Raw genomic sequence first — 24,280 nt, 5'->3', positions numbered from 1 at the left:
GTAATATTTGTTAGGATGAGTCTCATTCTTTTCCTCTTGGAAAGAGTAAGCTTCTGTGGAATAAGAGTTAAAACTATGGTTTCAGATTCTTTTCCCGGCATTTTGTTAGTACTGGTATAAAAAAGTTTTTGTTTCCTTGACTCGTAGTTATTTTTTTACGGTGGCATCTTGATTTGCTTCTTTGGAAGCTCACTTTAAAATATAGCAGATTATTTGTAGAACCTATTTTTTAAACTATGCAACTCATTTAATGATAATCTATCACTTCTTTCCTTCACATAATTGTAGGAAATTCAGTCATAGGTATTTTATTTTAATATCTCCGTCAATATAGGCAATTGTGTTATAAATGGAGAAGTAAACAGAGGGAGAAGAAATAAACTTGCCGTCTGTGCAGCAAAAAGTGCCTGAGTTGGAATTTTGAATTGGGATGCAATTATAATGTAGTTAGCAAGGTATTTGTTATTTTAAATGTGTAATTCTCTTAAATAGAAACAAGATTTAGTCAAAAAAGATGTTATTTACAAGTGAAAATTGGGTGTTTTGCAATCAAATGTGTCCATTTTTAGGCAGTTGGAAAAGAACTTTTTTCAGTGGGTAGGCTAATATTGATGAACTTGTCAAGTTTCTCTCTGAATTCCACCTTCAGCTGATATAAGCATGGGTTAAATCCTAAAGTCTGTTTCACTAAGGGTGGCACTTAGGAAGATGTTCCTCCTCTTCAAATACAGGCCGAGTGTCTGGACTTCTTGAAGCTCTGTATAAATGCAGCACTTTGCTCAATTGTACCTTGAAATGTTAGTATTGTTCCCACCATGTCTGGCTCTACCCTTCCTCATTTCCTCATGGCATCTCTCGTATGTAAAGCTGGCTAAGCCTGTTCGTGCTGTTGTGGCTGCCTCAAGGGCAGAATGAGTAAGCTGCATGAAGAGCCATAAATCAGGAGGCACAGACTCATCTTTCCTTCTCTCAAGATCAGACGTACAGCAAATAATTCGATATATAATTATAAATTGATAGGGGAAAGAACTGGTACTAAAACTTTTTTCTCACTCATCTTTATTTGTTATTCATGTTAAGTTCTGGTAGGGACTATGGTTTAAATGAATCTTCCAAAGAGAAGGGTGTGTGTGGAAGGGGGTGGTTTGGGCATGCAGGAGGTTGGGTGACTTTTGAAAGTTGTTAGGAGCTTAGAGCTGCTGATCTTGGTGTGTGATGACTTGAAGGGAAACTTGTTGGGACGTGTTTTGTGGAACCAAGTTAGTCAAATGTCCAGAACATATTCTTAATTAAAAAGTAGAATTCAGTAAAATAATATTTCACTACAAATCTGTCTACAGAGACAAGTACTTTACATTTTGACTTTTGCTCTATCTCTTTTACTTAGTGTTGATATATGCATTTAGAAAGCTTCTCACTAAGTATTGCCCAAAACAAAACCAATTAAGCAACTTATCTTGCTGCTGGGAATTATGTACACACAGTCAAATCAAAGCTGTCTTAGAATTCCAGCTCCATTACCCACCAGCCAGGAGACAGGGTGAGTTACAGAACTTCTCTAAATCCTTGTTTCTTCATCTGTTTGGTTTTACGCTTAGCTACCTGGCAGGGCTATTGTGAAAACTGGAGGAAATAAATGATGTTTGGCACAAAATGGTGTTTAATAGATGTCTTCATTTATGTCAATGATCTTTAGAAGTGATAGGGGCTGTGGTAGATAGAGATCAGAGGAAGGTAGGGGCCTATGCTCAGGAAATGTATAATACAGCTAAGAAGAGAGTAATATATTATAGGAATAGTATCTACTTAACTCTTTTTCTTCTTTTTTTTTTTTTTTTTTGAGGAAGATCAGCACTGAGCTAACATCAGCTGCCAATCCTCCTCTTTTTGCTGAGGAAGACTGGCCCTGAGCTAACATCCGTGCCCATCTTCCTCTACTTTATATGTGGGACGCCTGCCACAGCATGGCTTGCCAAGGGGTGCCATGTCTGCACCCAGGATCCGAACTGGCAAACCTCAGGCCGCCAAAGCGGAATGTGCAAACCCAACCGCTGCACCACCGGGCTGGCCCCAGTATCTACTTAACTCTTAAATTGATGGTTGTGGCCTAGAGCAGTTAGGGAAGGCTTTGGAGCTGGGCGGGAGTTACCCAGGATCTAATTTGGTTAGGGGATTAGGGAGATAAGAAGGCTTTTAGGGGAGTTACCTGAGCAAAGGTGAGAAGGCTAGATACCTCTTGTCACTTATGGAAGAGAAAAAGCAGTTGGTTTAAAAGGAATTAACTTTCCCACTAAAGCTTACTTTTTCCCCAATATTTTGTTTTGGGATAGAAAGTTATGATGTGGCAAACTCTATTACTCTATCTCTATTACTCTAGGTTAGAGGTCAGCACACCTTTTCAGTAAAGGGTCAGACAGTCAAGATTTTAGACTTTTGTGGCCCACAGGTGGTCTCTGCTCATATTCTTTTTACAATCCTTTAAAAAGGTAAAATCCATACTTTTCTCTGGGCTGCGCAAAAAGAGGCTGAGGATTCCTGCTGTGAGCATTTTTCTTCCATGTTCCCTAAGGGTGTGTGTATCTGTCTGTCTGTCTGCTGATTGGGGTTCTAACACAGCATCACATTGGTCCTTACTCAGTGTTGCCTTGGCCAATTTTCTTCAAAATCTCTGGCCAATAATGGTCTCTTACATGTAAATGTTTTCTCTGAAGGACTGATAGATGGTAGGAGGTGAAGTTGGAGCTATTGGGAACTGTTTGCTTACCCCAGTGGTTCTGAACCTGGAGTGGTTTTGCCCACCTGGGGACATATGGCAATGTCTAGAGACATTTTAATTATCGTAACTGTGTGGTAGGTAGAGGCCAGCATAGTATTAAAAATCCTATAGTACACAGGAACTGCCCCCCCAACCCCGCTGACAAAGAATTATCTACCCTACATGCCAATAGTGCCAAGGTTGAGAAACTGGCTTATACAATGAGATTGGTCTCCATTTCTTGGATCCTGTGCCACTGTAGGCCCTGACAAAGCTCAAAGTGTTATTAGACTTGCAGGATTCCAGATGATTGTTCAGTCGCAGAGTTTGCATGATAAACTATGGCTAGTCACAGCTAATCTTAGTTCTGTAAGGATCCTGAAAGCACTGCCCGCACCCCCCCCCCCCCCCCCAATTTAGCACAGTTGTCTTCATTTTAATGACCGCAATTGGTGGTCATTGCTCTGTTGCTTGAACATCTCTGGGATTGATTTTCTTATCCCTCAATAGACACACATTTATTTCATCACTAGATGAGGTAGAGTGGGATTGTGGAGATAAAATTACTTACCGTTTTAGCTCTATGATTCTCCTATGAGTATACAAATAGGCATCTGGTGAGTTCAGATGTTTGAGTCATAAATGTGACCCTCCAAGTGTGATTATTGAGGGTTATGAAAGTTGGTCACCTGAGGGCTCTAGGAAGAAGGGAGAGGACATCACTTGTTAAATGCCTGCTTTGTGGCCTGGGCTTGTTTTACCTCATTTAATCTTCACAAGAAAGCCCAGGGAAGTAAAGGTTATCACAGCTTTGGCTTTACAGATAAGCTAAAGTTTAGTAGGGTTAAGTAATTTGCCAAGGAACATATGGCTGCATTTCTACACATAGTATATTGAACTACAGAGGAATGTAGCTAGTTGAGGGAAAACACAAAAATTAATTTGCCTAGTGCAGTGGGAAAGCAAAGCAATGTCTCTTTACTGGAGAAAGGAAGGAGGAAGCTAGGAGATGAAACAAAGGGATTTTGAATTGACAATGGAAAAGGATATTACTCTTTGAATTAACTCTTCAGATGACTGGCTTTAATTCTTGGTGAGAGGGAGCTCTTTGAATTGTTTTAACATTGTATCCTCTGAGTTTGCAGTTAAATAGAACGCAAGGACTTTTTCTTAATATCTGTCTTCATATTTTACCTTTATAAAATACCAGTGATAAAACTATAAAATAAGGCAAACATTCTAATAACCCCACTTAGATGGCTGTTTTCATTTTAAACTCAAGAAAAAATAGAGTCCTATAGTACTATCTGTTATATGCATTGTACTACATCACAAAATTCATGCCAATTTATACATAATACAAAGTATGACTATAGCACTGAAACATAAACATAAAGAAATTAAGCATTTCAATGACTGTTAGCTTCCTAAAGTAACTATTTTGACAAAGATACAAGCTTAGAGAGTTTGCAAATTTGTAAAACTTGATGAAAATCTCTTTTGGTTTCACACTCAAACCCAATTTGAGCCATGCATTTCTTAAAAGCCCCGTTTCGTGGCTTACCCAAACAGTGTACTCACTTGATCAAGAGCTACAGCAGCCACTGTTGGCTCTGACTGCTTGAATTCTTTCTACAAATTTACTCATAAAGGTCAAGCATTTGCTGCCATCCAAGATGGTTATACTGTGGGGCTCCAAAAACCTAGAAGGAAAGTTCTGAGTAAAAATGACATCATAGAAATAGTGTCGTCAGTAATCTGAGGCATCTTAAACGTTTATTAGGCTAAAAGTAGCCATTTAATACCTCATGGTCTTGACTGATGTAACCATATCTTTAGTCATCATGGTCATTGCCTTTTGTGTGCTGGGAAGATAGACAGAAGGATTTTGTTAACTTTGTTGTATACTTCATGGTTTGAAACCAGAAAAAGTGCTCAGTATTCATGCATTTCCTACTACTCTGTAAACAGAAATTTGATTACTGGTAGTACTTCAGGATAGGGTTGATTGGCCATTTTACCCAAGAGGGCAATTGGAGACTTAGGAGGTGTGGGTGAATTCCCGACTGACGGGAAGCAGCCATTCTGAGATTTCAAACAATTGCCGATCTAGATGCATTTTACTTGTCATCTTTCTTGCTCCATGTGATTGTAATTTTGCCTTAGAAGCAATCTTATTTTACCTCCCCAAAATGTTTCCTTAACTTAATCGCCCAGGTTTACATTTTGAGAAGAATAGCTCAGTTTCCCGGTATGGAGCCTCTCAAGTTGAAGATATGGGGAATATAATTTTAGCAATGATTTCAGAGCCTTATAGTAAGTATTGCTCTTGCAAAAACACAGACATAGAATTTGATCCTACCCTCTTCCCCTCACCTATACTTTTGAATTTCCTACCACAGCTTTGTCTCTCTAAAAGCTAAAATGATGACCTATATGTTCTCATTTTTAGACCACAAGTTCTCAGATCCTGAGAGAGTAAATTACAAATTTGAAAGTGGCACTTGGTAAGCACTCAACTACTATTCCATCTGAGCCCTTAGATTTGTTTTTATTCATATTGTGATATTTAACTCCCCTTATGTTTTAGTAACGTTACTAAATCTTTTGGCATCCATTTTTTAATATTGGGTTAATTTATAAAAGAAGAGTATATTTTAAAGTAAGCTTGGATGTTGGGATTAACATTTAATGAAATATTTGCATCCTTGGTCATTGTGGCCCTAGGTACATTATGTGTTCGCATCGGTGATTCTTATTTTAGCCTCTCTGAACTGTCCATCCTCTCACTGGAAAACTTCCAAAGGAAAAATCATAGGTTTTAAAAGAGTTCACAAGATTTTTACTGAGATAATTTTAAGTATGTTCTATCAGCATTGACTTTAAAGCAAAGGAAATAACTGAGGAGGAGTATGAAATGGTGGTATCTCTGTTTGTGATCACAGGGAGACCTGTTTCAGTTTGTGATTCACTGTAGTGAATTGCATGAGATTGCCTGGTGCCTAAAGTGAATAGAATCATCTGACATCTTCGCTCATAGAGAGACTTTGAAGCCTATTTAGTTGTGGAGAAAGTGAGTCATTAGGAAAATGTCCTAGGAGTACTGGAAATATGAATATGGGAGGAATAAAACATCTAATGTAGTTAAGATATATAATAGATGATTTGCAAATGACTCATTAAGGTGTGGGGACTCCCAAGCATTTCCATAAACACTCTCTGAAGGCTCTCATGTTTGCTCCCCTGTTTAATAGGGGAGATAATTTAATGGCAGACTTCTGACCACGTGCTCACATTCCTGATGTGGGTTAATTGCCAGCTTTATACGGATCTTAAATTTTGCTGTCAAACTGGATTTAAACCCTACTTGTGTACTGGCTACCTCTGAGAGTGAATTTAAACCTATCATTCTTGGTTCTAGGAACTTACAGGCCATCAGGGTATTGGGAGACTTTGCTTCCTATGAATTGATCCTGGATCCTTTAGCATTTGTGGCAAGCAGGCAGCAACTTGATGGAGATAGATGGTTTGCTGGGTGAGCCAGCTGTGCTGGACCTGCATGGGCAGTCACCTTTCTATAGTAAACTGCCTAAAGAATTCTTTGAACTGTGACCAGATAATTTTTGAGGTTGTGATGTAAATCAGGCAGTATTACAAGTCTGTCTGAACTCCAAATAAATAATACCTCATGTGTAAATAGGCAAATTGTCTTATTAGGGGGTCAGACTCACTAGTGTTAATCAGGCGACCTGAAGTTTTGCTTGATCCACAGCAGCAAGATGGAACTTATTGATGACAACACTGTAGTTCGGGCACGAGGTTTACCATGGCAGTCTTCGGATCAAGATATCGCAAGATTCTTCAAAGGACTCAATATTGCCAAGTTGGTTTTCTTTAATCTTATTTTACTTAATAATCCCAAAGGGAGGATGGGTTTCCTATTATGTTTTGCTCACTGTATTTTTTTTTCCCTATGTCTATCCTATCTGTTCTATTCTTTTCAAAGGGGTGGTGCAGCACTTTGTCTCAATGCCCAGGGTCGAAGGAATGGAGAAGCTCTGGTTAGGTTTGTAAGTGAGGAGCACAGAGACCTAGCACTACAGAGGCACAAACATCACATGGGGACCCGGTACATTGAGGTATGTCCTCAAAACCTGAGACCCTTGATGTCTTGAATGAGTATTAACATTAGAAGACTCAGAAACTGTATTTAATTTCTTTTTCTTTTCTTAGGTTTACAAAGCAACAGGTGAAGATTTTCTTAAAATTGCTGGTGGTGAGTACCTTTTATATAATGTGGCTATAAGAAGAATCTTAAATAAATAGGATCATGAATGGTTTTTATTTCTCAATGAAATGTAGGAATTGATTTTTTTTTTTTTTAAATAGAAGGCAGAAATGTCCAATAGTATCAGTGAGTGTAATATATAACACTTGCCCTAAGGCTTGAGTCAATCAACTGTAGTTAAATAGCCATTAAAAATAGTACTATACAGAGGTGAAAGGGTCATATAAAGTTGTGCACAAAGGGAAAGAGTAGTTCTTGTAAGAAATTAAATAGTCTGAAAACTACTTTGAAACAGCCACACCAGAATACCTAGAGTTGTTGCATATGTGCTTCTAGTTTTTCTCTTAAACTTCCTTAACTCATCAGTGGCCAGGAACATGGTAGTTTTCTGGCTTCTGATATTTTTGGATATGTAGTGTTTGCAGTAATATGGTCAGAAAGAAAGGGAACAGATATAGTCTTTGTCCAATTCTTGAGTGATTTGTAACTTTAAAACCTGAAAGTAACAGGTGCATAAAAAATATTAACTGGTCTTTCCGACAGATTTCTTTCTATACAGGTAACTACTTTTAAGTTTCTATTGCTTTGTTCATACTGCTTTGTAACTTCCTTTCTCCTTTTAGTTTATTATGAATATCTTCCTATATTACTCAGTTTTCAACACTGTATTACAAGTGTTAATTGCTATACAATGTTACATGTACCGTACATTTTTCTTAAACATCCCTGTTGGGCATTTAGCGCTTCTTTCCATCTCTTCACTCTAAGTATGTTGCAGTGAATAATTTTGTATCTCTGTATACGCCACTCGTTAGGATAAATCTCTAAGACAGCTGAATCAAAGAATCTGTGTGGACCTTTTAAGAGGCTTTTGACACCTATTGCCAAAATATACTTAAATCCAGAGAATTTAAATGCGTTTAAATACAGAGGACGTTTGTATCCCTGCATTATATAACCCTGGTGAAAATCTCTCTGACTGTAGAACTTATAGTAAAAGCATCCTCTTTGCACAATTTGCTGGTATATTTCTATTCTGGTACTTATTTCTTTAGATAAATGAAGGCCTCCAAATTCAGAGCTTCAAGTTTCATAGTGTTTCCAAAGTTCCAAAGCAATGTTTGATATTGGTTGGGGATAAAGTATATTTGGAGTTGCTATGGTTCTGAGGTTCCATGGTATGTAACATTGTAAACTGCAGATGGCAAAGTTAACTAATAACTCACATTAATGCCTGGGATTTCATGGTATGTGGGCAGTATGATAACAGTTTACTCTTAAAGGAAAATGTTACAGTGTATGAGTTTCAAGGATGTGCATGTGAGTATTTGCTACATGGCAGTACTGTACAAAATGCTTTCTGTTCGGCAGAATGTTGATAAATGTTGAAACTGGCTGCCAAGTATATTCATTATACTCTTCTCTTTGCTTGGGTATGTTTGAACTTTTATTTCTCAATAAAAAGTAAATCAGGAATATAATAACAAAAATCAGCCAAGTGCTTTATATGTAATAACTTATTTAATTATCATAATTTATGAGGTAGGTAATTTTACCCCCATTTTACAGATGAGGAAACTAAGACACAGAGGTTAAACTTGACCAAGATCATACTCTAGTAGCCAAGATTGGACCTAGGCCTTCTAGCTCCAGGACCTGTGCCCTTACCCACTGTGATTACTGACTGCCTCTCCGTAAGAGGCATACAGTGGTTGAACCATGCTTTAATTATCTGACCACCTTTCTAAATCAAGAGAGGTGTTTTATGACAGTGGTAGGGGGAAAGTTTCTAATTTATAGGAAGAGAATTCTGATTCCTGGGATGTTATGAATTCAGTGGGAGTGTGGGTTTTAATTATGAACTCAAGATGTTGCCAAGAATTTTACCATTTTAAATTTGGTAAAGTTGATATCTTAACCATTTCTCCCCATGCTTTCCTGATGTTTGTATTCCATAGGTACATCCAATGAAGTAGCCCAATTTCTCTCCAAAGAAAATCAAGTCATTGTCCGCATGCGGGGGCTCCCTTTCACAGCCACAGCTGATGAAGTGGTGGCCTTCTTTGGACAGCATTGCCCCATCACTGGGGGGAAGGAAGGCATCCTCTTTGTTACCTACCCAGACGGTAGACCAACAGGGGATGCTTTTGTCCTTTTTGCCTGTGAGGAATATGCACAGAATGCATTGAGGAAGCATAAGGACTTGTTGGGTAAAAGATACATTGAACTCTTCAGGAGCACAGCAGCTGAAGTTCAGCAGGTTGGTTTTTAAAAGAATGTTGATGGCTTTGCGTGAATTTCCTTTCTTTATTTCCGAGAACAATCCTACATTATTCACTGCATTAAAATAAAACTTGGAAGATACAAAAAGTGTAAATGCATGAAAAAAATCTCATTCTTAACCAAAAGATAGCCATTATTATCTTGTATACACACAGAAAAAATATTATGTGTTTTTATATAACTGGAATACTGCTATAGATATACTTTTATATTCTGTTTGAAAACTACATATCTTGAATGATTACCCATGTCTAAAAATTCATCTTTAAGTTAATATTAGGTCTCACAGAGTACATAATTTATTTACAAATTCCACTGTACATGTGGAGTTTTTGTCCTCCCGTATGAGAAATTTCTTGGGCTGGCCCTGTTGCCTAGTGGGTGAGTTCCATGTGCTCTGCTTCGGCGGCCTGGGTTTGGTTCCAGGGCACAGAGCTACACCATTCATCGGCGGCCATGCTGTGGCAGCAATCCACATACAAAAACAGAGGAGGATTAGCACAGATGTTAGCTTAGGGTGAATCTTCCTTAAGCAAAAAGGAAGACTGGCAACAGATGTTAACTGCAGGGCAAGTCATCATCAGCAAAAAGAAAAAAAAATTCTTGATAAACTTGCTTATAAAGTCTGTTTCTGATTGATTTCTTTAGCGCTGGATAGAGGGGTGTGAGCTTTTAAGATTTTTAATGTCTTGCTAAATTTATTTCCCAAAATGATTGATCAGTTCCATATTGCTGGTGAAAATGTGAAGTACCCTTTCGTCCTGTTACTACCTTTCAGAACTCAGAGTTGTTTTTGAGGCACAATGGGAAAATTAGTTCCCCAGAATGTGCTAAGATCCAGGCATAAAACTGTTTTTAGGGTCTCAAGCCTTTTGACTGTTCTTCTTGAGTTACTGGCTGAACATTCTTCTTCAAGGGTTAGTTCGTGTTTCCTTTTAACTGAGTGAGACCATGTAGACTGCTTCACATGGCTCTTCCAACTTACTCTGCTTGGATCCCATGGTAGAACAGAGTCACTTTTATGATTCCTTTGGTCTTTTTTTTTTTTTTTTACAAGCACTAGGATACTGACTCTACTGTTATTTCTGTGAGTTCATAAAATGATTTTGCCTAGCTTCTGCAAACCCCATTTTATATTAATATTTAAAATAATTGCCCAAAGTTGAAAAGAACCTTTTGCCTTCTAGGTTACCAAAATTATTTTTTTCTTTCAAAGATTGGCACCTGAGCTAACATCTGTTGCCAATCTTCTTCTTCTTTTTTTTCTTCTTCTTCTTCTCCCCAAAGCCCCAGAGTACATAGTTGTATATTCTAGTTGTAGGTCCTTATGGTTGTGCTATGTGGGACGCCACCTCAGTATGGCTTGATGAGCAGTGCCACGTCCGCGCCTAGGATCTGAACCGGTGCAACCCCAGGATGCCGCAGCAGAGCACACTAACTTAACCACTCAGCCATGGGGCCGGCCCCCAAAATGATTTTTATATCTAGAATAAATATCGGTGAACTTTAAGTTAGTTATGCATTCTGTTGTATCAATGCTCTTGAACCCTAGATTCAGAATATATTTGCAGTTAAATAATTCTGTACCTTGTTGAAAATAAGTATCATAAATTCTGTATCTAAAATATGCTAAACATGCTTGAGGCTTTAAACGTTATATACATCTGTCCCAAACTAGAGGGGGAAAAAATGAGACTTTCTATCTTTAATAGGAAGAACAGTTTTTATGGAAATCATGGCCTAGAATGGACCACCTCAGGGCTTGGCTACTGTATATTGGTAGGTTTGGGTACAAGCAAATGCTGCCTCTTTATGGCTTTACCAAAAGGTGGTTTTGGGGATTGATGAGCTTCCTCTTCAGCCCCCATCCCTACTGACTTACTTAACAAATGTTGAAATGGTCATAGGCTATGCACTGTCTTCTTGTCATTATTAACAATCGTTTTGATCAGTAACTATGGAACTGTAACTATTGCTCACCTCCTATTTGGCAGGTACTATAAGGTTCTTGGCCATTTCCTCTCCCAAGTTTGTCTATAATCACGTTTCTATTCATGTTCATCCTCTAATGTTTGTGCTGTGTCTGGACAGTCTGTACAATTTTTAAAGGCCTTGCCTCTTTGTCATGAAATTTCTTTGGCTGTGTTGTCTTCTTTGATTTTCATCACCTTTTATTTAGATAGCAACCGGAGAGGGTGTGAGTGAGGAAATTAGGGTAAATTTTTGGGAGGGATTCAATTCTTGTGTATTTTCAGTTCATGGGATGATGAAGGCTACCGTGGTAAGTTGTTCAAAATACCTAGGGATGCTCTCCATGGTAAGTGCACAAGGACCTCCTAGTAGTATGAACTAGGAGGCATGTCCTAAACTGAGACAAAAGTCGACAAGAACCTTGTAATACGAGTTTTGCCTGGGAGTAATCCTTTCTCCAAAATGTATCTGACCTCTCATCCATTCTCAAGATGGCTGAACTCCATGAATTTAAAAGATAGTCGAGATCCTCTGTCTTACAACTTTCTCAAATTCACGCGGAAACTAAGTAATTATTTTCATGGTAACTAAATAATTTTTTTCTCTTTTACATTCAGCCGTTCTGTCTTGAGCTTTATATATCATTATACATGTGGCATTATATTTTAATATAATCCAGAGTCATTGTTTGACCTGTGGTTCCTTACTAGGTCATTCTCTTTCTTTGGATTTAGAGGAGGAATGTGAAGATGATATTAAGGGAAACACTGTACTTAGTGAAATGAAATCTAATAGATTGCTACAAAAGTCTACATTTTAACAATATGTCCAGATTTTTATGAAGGTGACAGACTTGAAGGATATTTGTCCCAAGGCAGATAGTGATGCATTTGTCTAGTAGACAAATCTTTAATCTAAGCACACTGTGTTGTGTGTGGTGTATGCCTCAGCATGCATTTGACAAAAGTGGGTATGATGCTTTCCAAGGTGAAAAGCATGAGTCCCTTTCTCTATGAGTGCTTCTAAACTTTAATATGCCTATGAATCACCTGGGGATCCTGTTAAAATGCAGATTCATATGAACTAGGTCTGGGGTGGAGCTGAGATCATGCATTTCTAACAGGCTCCCCAGTGATGCCAGTGCTGATCTGCAGACAGCATTGGAGGAGCAAGGCTCTAAATCACTTCTGTTTTGCTTTGAGTACAGGTGCTGAATCGATTCTCCTCGGCCCCTCTCATTCCACTTCCAACCCCTCCCATTATTCCAGTACTACCTCAGCAATTTGTGCCTCCTACAAATGTTAGAGACTGTATACGCCTTCGAGGTCTTCCCTACGCGGCCACAATTGAGGATATCCTGGACTTTCTGGGGGAGTTTTCCACAGACATTCGAACTCACGGGGTTCATATGGTATTGAATCACCAGGTAAGAAAGTTGCTTATTGGAAAACTGATTTGCTTATTCTTCTCAAAAACTCTTCCAATAAAAAAGTACAAATGTTCAGCAGTAGTATACTAAGTCTTAAAGGAAAGCTTTAGCTATAAATGCAATAGGTCTTTAGGATGAACTCCACAAAGAATGCTATCATTGGTATGGTATTCAAATTCAGCTCTGATTCTGTCATCACATATATCCATCAAATTATCAATAGCACCAGGTAGGAGACAAATACATTATCAGTCTAATACAACGTTTTACTGTTGCAACTACTGAACTCTGTAACTCGGCTGTTGTAGTGTAAAAGCAATCATCGACAATATATAAATCAATGAGCGTGTCTGTGTTCCAGAGGGTTTTGTATCCATAGACTGTTTAGAAATGCCTTATTTCAAATGTATATGTTAGGCATCAAATTACATTCAGTAGAGTACAAACTCAATAAGGACTTGTATCTGCACTACCTGGAACACTATGTGATCATAACAGGCATTCAAATGTATTAATGAAGTATTAATGTATTGGGAAGCCTCTATCTAACCAAATTATTATGGTATGTAAGTATATATTCAAAGCATATTAAAAGTAGTTCCTGGGGCCAGCCTGGTGGCACTGTGGTTAAGTGCGCATGTTCTGCTTTGGTGGCCCGGGGCTCGCAGGTTTGGATCCCGGGTGTGGACATGGCACCGCTTGGCAAGCCATCTTGTGGTAGGCGTCCCACATATAAAGTAGAGGAAGATGGGCATGGATGTTAGCTCAGGGCTAATGTTCCTCAAAAAAACAAACAAAAGTAGTTCCTGGCTTGATGTCTCTTGATTTTGGTTAAATAAAATTCATATTAGTTGCTGGACAATTTGCCAGTATTTTGTGCTATCACAAGCAGGATAGAGTTCTAAAAATCGGTAAACCAAGTAGTACTAACTAAAATTTTAGAACTCTTTATTAAAAGCAAAGTTGTATTAAGTTTTGAAAATAAGATGTTTTCTGTACATTATGGGTTGAATTAGGTTTGTATTGGAAATACAAAGTACATGCCACTGGGGACAAGGAATCAGAAAACATCCTGAGCCCCTGCTTGGTTTCCACACCAGCACATGCTCGTTCTAACTCTTAAGTTAATAATAAGCTATGCAACTTTTATCTGACTAGGTACTCAGCATGCTTTACTGGTGGGAGTCCTTTCAAATAAAACTCCCCACAATTCAGCATCACCAGGGAATTGTTTGGTTTCTCTTTGAGTCACCATTTCTAATAACCTAGGGGCTATTATTACTCTTTGATTAACAACAGTAGACAGATTTGCCTCTCATTGACCCATGTGACCTGTTGACCTATTGTGATTGCACTTGGGAGGAATGCCTCTTTGATAATGGATGAGCTCTTAGCTGCCTCGAAGATGTTAGGTTTCCATCTTGGACTGGGTTTCCCTGGTATCCCTAATTTCCCTTGTATGTTAACTCTTATGGTAACTTGCATGGTAATAATTTGCACAAAACGATCCCCTAGAGACTTAAACCCATAAAATAAGAAAGGAGTCTTATAAGCTGGTTGTGTCTTTTTCTCCCTTATAAAATGTCCATGTTAAATAAATTTAAGCCATTCTGGTTCTGTGGAACAGAAATCTATCAGCTTGGTTTTAAATAGGGTTTTTTTAGTGAGCTATTAGTAACAGAGGAAATGTCTATAAACACCTGTTTGACCAACGTTTAAGGTGGCAGTGCAAGGGAAGAGATGAGAGAAGGGCTTTCAAGCAAAGCTGGTGATATAGCTCTCACCAGCCTTTGCTGTGCTTTGCAGCTCCCAATTCCTTATCCCCCTTCCCTATGCCCAAGCCATGTCCAACTTAGGCTTTAGGGAATGGAGAAAGGGATGTTGCAGACCAGTGAGAGACAGAAGTGAGAGCCAAAAGAGAACACTGGTTTGTTCAGTTTCATGCAGGAGGATACATAAAGCTCTAATACTGGTTCTGTTACTAGCTTTTCTCAGTCAAATAAGATTTAATCAGATTTTTCAGAAAGGAAAAACCCAATATACAATCTATACTTTGAAACCACAGTCACAAGGAGACCCTTTCAAAATTCCATAAATCTGATACTAATTAATAGAAACCAAAAAGGATCACTTTCAGCTATGAGCTCTCAAAACTGCTTCTTCAAAGTTTTGTGGGCCATTCTGGTGATTAGGTGATGAAATGCAAGTCAGATATCAGTAGATCATACTGTCACCCAGATTTTGTGGCTAAAATGTCTATACTGTGGGTGATTGTCACTTTGCATGTTTTGTAAGCAACCATTTCCTTGTTGAAGGAGACAGTCTCCTTTTGTTTCTATTCTTCCCCCACACGCTCAGGGCCGCCCATCAGGAGATGCCTTTATCCAGATGAAGTCTGCCGACAGAGCATTTATGGCTGCACAGAAGTGTCATAAAAAAACCATGAAGGACAGATATGTTGAAGTCTTTCAGTGTTCAGCTGAGGAGATGAACTTTGTGTTAATGGGGGGCACTTTAAATCGAAATGGCTTATCCCCACCGCCATGTAAGTTACCATGTAAGTTTTTCTTGGGTCTTGGCGCTATTCTACGCTATATGCTGGTAGGTGCTTAAGCTGCTTTCATAACTTTCTGTGCCCCTGGTTCTTTCTGAGGCAGGCAAGGTGGTTACGGTTACGTAAGGCTTTCCCATCTGAAATCGGTAGTATCTGGTAATCATTTAAGACCTTGGTTGTGGACACCCATAATTAGAGATGCTACAAATACCTCTTTTCAAATTATATTCTTGCTTTTCCAGTGATAAGCACTTGATTTCTGAAGCTTAGTGTACTCAAGATAAGCACTGACTCTGGGAGGCAACCTGGCTATGTAGATATTTTAATACGCATTTAAAGGTAAAATAAATATGGCTGGATCTTTTTTTTTTTCCTTTCTGTAGCACATTTAACTTTTTAGAAGGGTGATTTGATGCCCATTTTACATTTTTCAATTTTTTGAGCATTAAGTATTTTTGGGAAGGATAACCTGGGGAGCACTTCTCTTGCTCTCCAGAATATCTGGAATGAGCAAGTTAGTAAAAAATACAAATGCGTAAATAAGTTAGCCAAAGTTTCCACTGGACCACAGGATCAGTGCTTAATTTCAAGCCATGCTCTTGCTCATTGGCACCTGGGTGCAAGCCATCTGGAATCCTGTTTGAGAGGAATAAGCCCTTTAGTTTGGAGACCAAGTTCTGGTTAGTGATTAAGGAATATTTGGGGATCTGATGTTTAAAACTTGAATCTTTTTGATGCAGTTTTCACTTTTGAATAAGACATACCTTGTTAGGAGGCATGTTTTGTGTGTTTAAAGACTGTAGCAACTGGAATACAGTCCAAAGATAACTGAGAAAGTGAACTGGATTATGTACTCGATTTCCAGAAAATGGGGAGTGTTAGGACATCACTTTCTAGTAAAGAGGAATCTATACCAATGTACCTATTTGATAAAGTATTATTCATAGAACATTCAGTGGGGCTTAATCCTTTTTATTCCTTGGAATTTCTAAATGCTAATAGTCCATTTATCTGCTGCTTGCTGTTGGTGAATATGTAAGAGTTGATCACTAATGACTGTCATGTTTTGCAAATTTATGATTAGGCTTAAGTGAATATCCTAAAGTAATCTTAGTCATATGCATTCTGACCATAAAACACTGATAATGTCAGTGACTTCTACAGTTTCCTTTAATGAAAATCTATCGAGCACATTGAGACAGGGGAATTTCTCTATCATGTGTAACCCAAATTCTTCTGCTGGGATATCCTTTTTCTTCTCTCTCTTCCTGGGGGAAAACTGGTCATTACAGACTTTCTTCATAAGACTTCAGTTTCTTCCCCTTTCTTCTCACAAGTCCTAAAATAATAGAAAAAATTTAAAATGCATTTTTCAAAACATAAAAATAAATTTCTATATCCTTTAATACTTTCCAAAAATTTTAACTAAAATTTGGCTGCTTTTTATTTCAGTGGAAGAGATTACTCATTTAAAAAAAAAAATCAGAATTCCGATTTATACATGCTAATATTATGCCTGTTCTACTGAACTTTCTTTCCTGCCAACTCATTTTAGGTGATTGCCTATTTATACAGCAACCAAAAGATTTACAGAAATTGCGGGATTTTGATCTAATCTGAAGGACTAAAGCAGTTAAAAGTAATTGGTTATTCCCCACTGAGGGGTTTATTAAATTTGGGAAAGAAATTCTGTTAAAGTCTCATTGTTTTGAAGTTTTAAACTTTAATTTGTTTATTTTTTAACTTTGTGAAAAAGTTAAAATTTTAAGGTCAACTCCATTTTTCTAATCTATAAATATGTAAGTCTGATTCTCTTCTAGGAATACTGGAATAGCTGTCCTTTCGTTTGAGGAATACTCAAATCTGAGCAGCCCAATCTGTTTAGTTATCAAAAATTTCTGCTTCTTTGTTTTGAGGCAGGACAGATTGACACTTACTATATACGTGTCTTATTGGTGTGAAGGACTGTCGGATAATCAATTGTTTGATAGTTTTGAAAGGAGGATATAAGCACAGGCTTTATAATTTTCTAAGTGACTTGGGAGCCTTGAATTATCATTTGCCGTTTTGTGGACTCTTTAAGGCCAGGGATCATAATTTAAAAATTCATCTACATTTGGTATCTAACATGTAGCACAGTTTTTGGTGAATATGAAGGACCCAAATGTTGAATATAAGATCAATATGTTGGTCTTTGGTGTTCGTACTCAATTCCATTGACATAGAAACTCATAAGAAGAGCAAAAGACAATAGAGATTTTCATGTGAAAAGTTATCCTTTGGTCCTCTGGTATTTGCAAAATATGTTAGGTAGTTCTAGGTGTGAAAATTAAAGTCAGGGACCCCAAATTCGGGCAACCTCTCAGTTATCTCTTCTGTTGGGTACAGATGGCCTCGATAGTTGTGTTCATCCCACATGTTAAAGCTGGTGACCAGCAACTGGTCTGACTTAAGTGTGTTATTGGGCCTGGAAGAAGTTGAGTAGCCAGAAGACAAAGGAATTTCATCTTTTCTATTTTCTTTTCAACCTGAGTTGAGTTTTTATCAGTTGACTCTCAGGAAGACTTATACGTATATTAATTTGGGTTATTTTTCAGGTTAGATTTTTTTTTTTTTTTAACACATGTGAAGATGTAGATTAGCTTCAAAGCCCATCTTCTGGATTGCCTTTAGGTGAAAATAATGCAGAGTTAATATCCTTTTGGGTCAGTTCACTTTGGCACAATCTATGCTTTGGTATAATACATAGTACTGGCAAATAGCATTTTATAGCCTTTTTCATTTTATGTTGTACTGTGGAGTAGATAGCAAGATGGAATAGCAGCATGGCTCTCAACAACAAAAAAAAGAGATCCCAGCTTTTGGTTTAAAGTTACACTAAATGTCAGTCCCATGTTTCTTTCCTCAAAGGGTTAGTTTATGGTACCTGGCACTCAAGATTCGGGGAAAAAAATCACATGTCATGAAATGGTTGAGAAGGCTTGAAAGTCTACTCGATGTTGGCTTTTCCAAATTTCAGAGTAAAAACGTTTCTTTAGGTTGATGGAGTGTGAGAGATGAGATTACTTCTAAGTGATATCTAATCAAAAGGAGGTTGCTTGGGATGATGTAAGGAACTGATTTCTTTCTTCAAAATGTGCATATGGAATGGTGACCTTACAGCTTTAGTGCCAGCACATGTGTCAGTTGTTACAAATGTGTCTCAAAGTCTCTCTCTTTGCTTATTTAGGCCTGTCTCCTCCTTCCTACACATTTCCAGCTCCTGCAGCAGTTATTCCTACCGAAGCTGCCATTTATCAGCCCTCTGTGCTTTTGAATCCACGAGCACTGCAGCCCTCCACAGCGTACTACCCAGCGGGCACTCAGCTCTTCATGAACTACACAGCATACTATCCTAGGTAAGGCTCTGATGGAAGTGGAAATGAGGGACAGAAGCAAAAGACTCCTTTGATAGCCAGTGCCTGAGTTCACAAAAGAATATTGTCGGCCACATTGAAGGTTAGCATGGCAGGCAACAGCCTCTGGTCGTATCTGTGACCAAGAAAGTTCTTTCAAGACAAACTGAAATAAGTTTATTTTTTAACCATGTAGTATTGACAGCATGATCTTTTAGGTTACCTATGTATACAACTTTCCTTTTTTCCTTTTCCTATCTTAGGGCCATTAGTGAGTAGCACAGTAATCACTGTAATAGGATGGCAGTATCATGTGAATGAATTATAAAATAGGAAAATACGTAACGAGAATAATTATATTTTTAAGTAGCATGAATTCATATGTCAAGCCACAATAAATGCAAATTGTTGTTTTAAATTTTACAGGGCTTGTATTCTTTCCCCTCTAAATCTTAACAAACAAGTCCAGAATGAGATTATTCAATATATTTTTAATCTGATTCTTTTCAGTTGTGCTCAATTTCTGGGAGGCAGCAGGGTATAATGGAGAGAAAGTTATCAGTGTGGACTTAGGAGACCTGAGTTTTAGTTTCATCTCTTCTTCTAACTGGGACAAGTCACTTAACCTTTCTGGCTCTTATAAAATAATGGGAGTGGGGGGCCAGCCCCATGTTCAAGTGGTTAAGTTCTTGCGCTCTGCTTCAGCAGCCCGAGGTTTCATCAGTTCAGATCCTGGGTGCGGATCTAGCACCACTCGTCAAGCCATACGGAGGTGGCATCCCATATGCCACAACTACAATATACAATTATGTGCTGGGGGGCTTTGGGGAGAAGAAAGAAAAATTAAATCTAAACAAAACCTTTAATAAAATGATGGGATTGGTCAAGTTTTTGGAGTCCTTTCAGGTCTGAATGCCTGTGATTCTAACTTGGATATATAATGACTTCTCGTTCTCAATTTTCTTTTCAAAAAATTTTTAAAAAACTTTATTTAGGGGCTGGCCCCATGCCTGAGTGGTTAAAGTTCGGCATGCTCCCCTTCAGTGGCCTGGGTTTACAGATCCCGGGCACGGACCTACTCCACTCATCAGTCATGCTGTGGAAGCATCCCACCTACAAAGTAGAGGAAAACTGCCACAGATGTTAGCTCAGGGCTAATATTCCTCAAGCAAAAAAAGAGGATTAGTAACGTATGTTAGCTCAGGGCAAATCTTCCTAATCCAAAAAAAAAGCAAAAAAACTTTTTAGCAAGTAACCAGTTCACTTTATTAAAATAAGATTTTATTTTGGCACAAGCAATATTGCTCAAAATTTTAAAAATTATACCAGGCCTTATTTTTTCTTCTCAAGCTTATTTAGACTAAATCTTTTGAGTACATCCAATATGTAAGTGAAGTTTTTGATAAGTGGCCTGGAACTAACCTATCTGATCCCTACAGTTGCTGTGCCACATTGTTATTTTCTTCTCTCTCCATCTATAGTTTTCCATTAGGGATAAAGAACTTTGGAATCACAGCAATGAAGTTTGTAGCCACTGTTAATTACATTTGTTTATTTTTTTAGGAATTTTTAAAACACTGATTAATGCTATTGGAGATATTCTTTATTCTACTTGGGAACAAGAATAGGGAGAAAGCCATGATAATCCTCATTTGGCCATGTTTTTGAAGACTTGAAAAGGTTCAGAAGCATGAGTAATTGTTCATGGTTGAGTGCCACGTCAGGCACCTAGCCCAATCCCAATCTGTCACCTTCTCTGCATTCTGTAAACAATCACTTGCAGGTAGTGGATTCTGGTTATAAGAGCAATCTTTGTCTACCTTTCTTACACTATCAGAATGTCAGGAATGGAATGCACTGTGCCACTGGAAGCCTGGTGCACTTTCTCTTGCCTACAATACATTTGCAGTGTATCCGGTTTCACCATTGACTTGCTATCTGGACAGTGTTAAAAGAAGGGATCTCTTAGAAATAGTTTCCCATCACAGTGAGATGGGAACTCATGTCTTGAATCGAAGCCCCAAAGGCAGGAGAACCTGACATTTGTGGTTTAATGATTCCTGTAACTTTGGGCTCCTGACTATACTTAATTTTTTTCTACTAGTAGTTTTAAAGTTTGTAATGTCCCCTTTGTTAAGTCTAGGAGTGTAGAAGTGTAGTGGATAAAATTAGGCTCCCATTTTACACACCTCCAAGTCCAGTAGTAACCGCTGTTGGCAGTTTAGTAACACGCATATGTGTGTGCTTCTGAATAATGTCGCATACTTAACATGTACTGCCCCCTTGTTCTTTTATTTTTTTTTTGTAACTTGCCAGCATGTCATTGACTTCTTCCCTAAGGAATATTTATATATTTACCTTACTCTTCTAACTTCCACATGATGTCCCAACAGTGAAAATACATCATAACTTAACAATTCCTTTATTTTTAGACAACTCATTTCATTTTTCTCTATTAAGTAAAGCTCATATTCATCTTTAAATACTTATATTTCTGGTCAAATACCATATGATCTCATTCAGAAATAGAAGATAACAACAAACACACACGTAGAGACAGAGATTGGTTTGTTGGCTACCAGAGGGGCAGGGCGGAGGGAGCGGGGGAAAGGGGTGATTAGGCACATGTGTGCGGTGATGGATGTTGAACATCACATCACCTGCACAGAAATCAAAATACATGATGTATACCTGAAATTTATATAATGCTATAAACCAATGTTACTGTAATAAAAAAATGAATAATCTATTTCAAGCTGAAAAATAATGCTTATGTTTCTGTAGGATGATTTTACAGAGTGGAATTTTTAAATCGAAGGTCATGTGCATTATATTTAAATTGATGCTTCCAAATAACCTCTGATTTGTTTCATTAATGTACATTTCCCTAATTCTAGTGAAATTACCCACACAAATGCATAAAAGTGTTCAAACATGGCACCATGCTGTTATAGTGTAAAATCTGGAATAATTTAAAAAGCAAATTCCAAAAACAATAAAAAGATTTTATGGTTTTGGCAGAACACCGTTAATCTCTAACCGCACATGACTATGTGTCTTTTGAGGCTATTGGAAAACTGTTATGTAAATATTCAAGGATATTTTGGCCTATTCTTTGATAAGTAGGAAAGGCTGAGATACCATACTTTAGGCTAAAAAAAGATACTAAATCAGAGGCTTTGGAGTTTGTCTCTTTTTAAATTAAAATTTTTTAATTCCCTCCACTTTTTAAATGAAATATGTCAGTTTGACTTCATATTAATGCAATGTGTTCATTAATTTAAAACATCAAGATGTTACTGTGTTTTGCAGATTTCTGAAACCATGTCCTTCAAAAAAAGTGATTGGTTCTAACTGTTCTTAACTTTCAATTTAACTGAACAAACTGTTATTTAGTACCTGTGTGTGTGACATATTGGGAATAGTAGGATTAATAGGACCCGGACACTTTCTGGTCCCAAGTAGCTGACAGAGTTTGTCTCTGCAAAGTCAGTGACTTCAAAGGACTCCTTCAGCTAGGTGGCATTTGTCCTTATTTATTTCCTCTAACTTGTTATATTTGAAAATTTGGAGATAAATTCTATAGTGGGCATTGCTCCGAGAATATAGTATCTTTCATCATTAAGGATTTAGGTTACTTGAGGAACATTTAAGGAGAAAATGTGAACCAAAGAATTGGTTTTCATTTGTTGTTAGATGAGTTTTTAGCATTCTAGAGGAGTAGGTGTGACAACAGCATGTTGAAGAGCAAGTTCCTCAAGTGGTTCTGTTTTCTGCTTATGGACCTTTTTTTCCTTTCCTCTCTTGGGAGAAGATTTCAGTTACCCAGTATCCCAGAGCATAGCCTAGGATACAAAAGAATTAGAAGGGGCTCTCTGTTCATGCCCACCTGCTTATCACTCAAAACTCTGTTATATCACACCCTTTCTCTCCCATTACATAAAGCCCTCCCTTTTATTCTGATCTCTTATTTTTCTCAGAAAAGAATATTCTCCTTTGCATCACAGCTGTAGCACAGTTGAGAAGCATGCTGATTCTTCAATTAAATGTCATCTAATTTAAGGAAAGAGGGACTAACGTAAATGCCTTGTATGCATCACCTCACCTTTTGTAGGACACTAGACATTAATAAGTAACATGACATTGAACCAAAAAAGATGGCGAGGGATATTTGACTTTCTTCATGAGTAATGCGTCATTTGCATGCCTATTTGAAAGGTTTATGGTGGGGGGAAATTCTTTTTGCCTTGGGATAACCATTTCTTGTAAAATCAGCTTATTTCTACCTAAGCAATGAATATGAGTATTTAGTAATATTGAGGCCTTCTGCAGTGTTTGCTTTGTTGTATAATGTTGTATTTTATTCTGGAATTCTTTGCACTTAAACCACAAGGATACCAAGCCTCTGAGAGATGCCAGCATTTCTTATTTTGAACACTTTGCTTTCTAGTTCAAGTTTACTTTTTCTATTTGTGTTTTTAATAAGTATAGGTATGCTTATCTTTAATAAGTATATGTTCACATGCAGTTATAACAAATAGTACAGAGAGATCCCATATACAATTACCTAGTTTCTCCCAATAGTAACATTTGGCAACCAGCTTACTTTCTAATCTACCTGTTGAAAGTTTTCTAAAAGGACTAAGAAAAAATATATCCTTAGTATGGGGTTATATTTTTCTTGGTTAAAATTTTTTTTACAACTTAGTACCACAAATGCAAACTGGAATTCAGCATACAATGAAATGATACTAGAATATTGTAATAATGCAATATCAAGCATTATATTATTGTAAGACAATTGTAATATTGTAGTAATGAAGAAGAGTCAGATAAGTTTTGTTGGTGGGAATGATTATCACTCAGTTTTTTCAGTTGGGATGATATTTCTAAATGATGTAACCAAGAAGAACTGTTACGGGCACTTCAGTCTTTCCTGTCAGTCAGTGAGAAATCAGTATAGCTTTCATAGAGGAAATAGTCACTTGCTAGTCTAAAGACCTTATTCATATAATGAGCAGTTCCAGGAATTAAAATGAAAAAATGCCTAAAATTCTTCTTCGCATTGCAGAAAATTATCAAGCGCAGCAAACCTCAAGGAAAAATAATCACTCAAACACCTTATAACATTATGATATTATGATATAACATATAATATGTATCATTTTATATTATGTTATATATATTACCATTATATATATTATTATCTTGTATATATAATATATATTATGATATTAACAATATCAATATTTTGCCAGTATTGTTTCATTTATTTCCACTGTTTACCCTACAACACTCCTACTCCCAGAACATTTTAAAGCACAAGACCTAGAGATCATTTCTTTCACCTGCTATTATTTATGTGCCAAATGTATCTTTAAATTAAGCACCTTATTCTTAAAGCATTAATGACTTTAGTTAAAGCAGGAGAACTTAATAAAACATCTGTCCAACCTTGATAAACAAAATAACCCTACTTTGCCTCTATTGCCCCATTTAAACATGTCCTTTGTTTGTCTTTACGAGATTACACTAAAGGAAGCCTAAAGGAAGAATTGAGATTTGTCTGTGAATTTTGTTCAACAATGCAAATTAATGACTTTTG

At 37.4% G+C, this 24,280-nt stretch overlaps 1 protein-coding gene across 8 annotated transcripts in view; it reads left to right on the top strand.

The window, feature by feature from the left end:
* The window catches only part of ESRP1 (epithelial splicing regulatory protein 1), a 54,507-nt gene that overhangs the window by 10,865 nt on the left and 19,362 nt on the right, over window positions 1-24,280 (top strand). For 4 of the 8 annotated variants that reach the window (XM_046641692.1, XM_046641691.1, XM_046641688.1 and 1 more), the window contains exons 5-13: window positions 4,973-5,071; window positions 5,208-5,262; window positions 6,528-6,638; window positions 6,762-6,894; window positions 6,989-7,031; window positions 9,002-9,303; window positions 12,505-12,723; window positions 15,085-15,283; window positions 18,510-18,678. In XM_046641692.1, coding sequence (XP_046497648.1) covers window positions 4,973-5,071; window positions 5,208-5,262; window positions 6,528-6,638; window positions 6,762-6,894; window positions 6,989-7,031; window positions 9,002-9,303; window positions 12,505-12,723; window positions 15,085-15,283; window positions 18,510-18,678 — 1,330 coding nt within the window. The remainder of the gene's footprint in view (window positions 1-4,972; window positions 5,072-5,207; window positions 5,263-6,527; window positions 6,639-6,761; window positions 6,895-6,988; window positions 7,032-9,001; window positions 9,304-12,504; window positions 12,724-15,084; window positions 15,284-18,509; window positions 18,679-24,280) is intronic. The other 4 variants (XM_046641690.1, XM_046641685.1, XM_046641687.1 and 1 more) reach the window with 3 other exon arrangements.

Source organism: Equus quagga, chromosome 16, assembly GCF_021613505.1.
Source record: "Equus quagga isolate Etosha38 chromosome 16, UCLA_HA_Equagga_1.0, whole genome shotgun sequence".
NCBI lineage: Eukaryota > Metazoa > Chordata > Mammalia > Perissodactyla > Equidae > Equus > Equus quagga.
The sequence above is the reverse complement of the archived record's forward strand: the minus strand, read 5'-3'. Positions and strand labels throughout refer to the sequence as shown.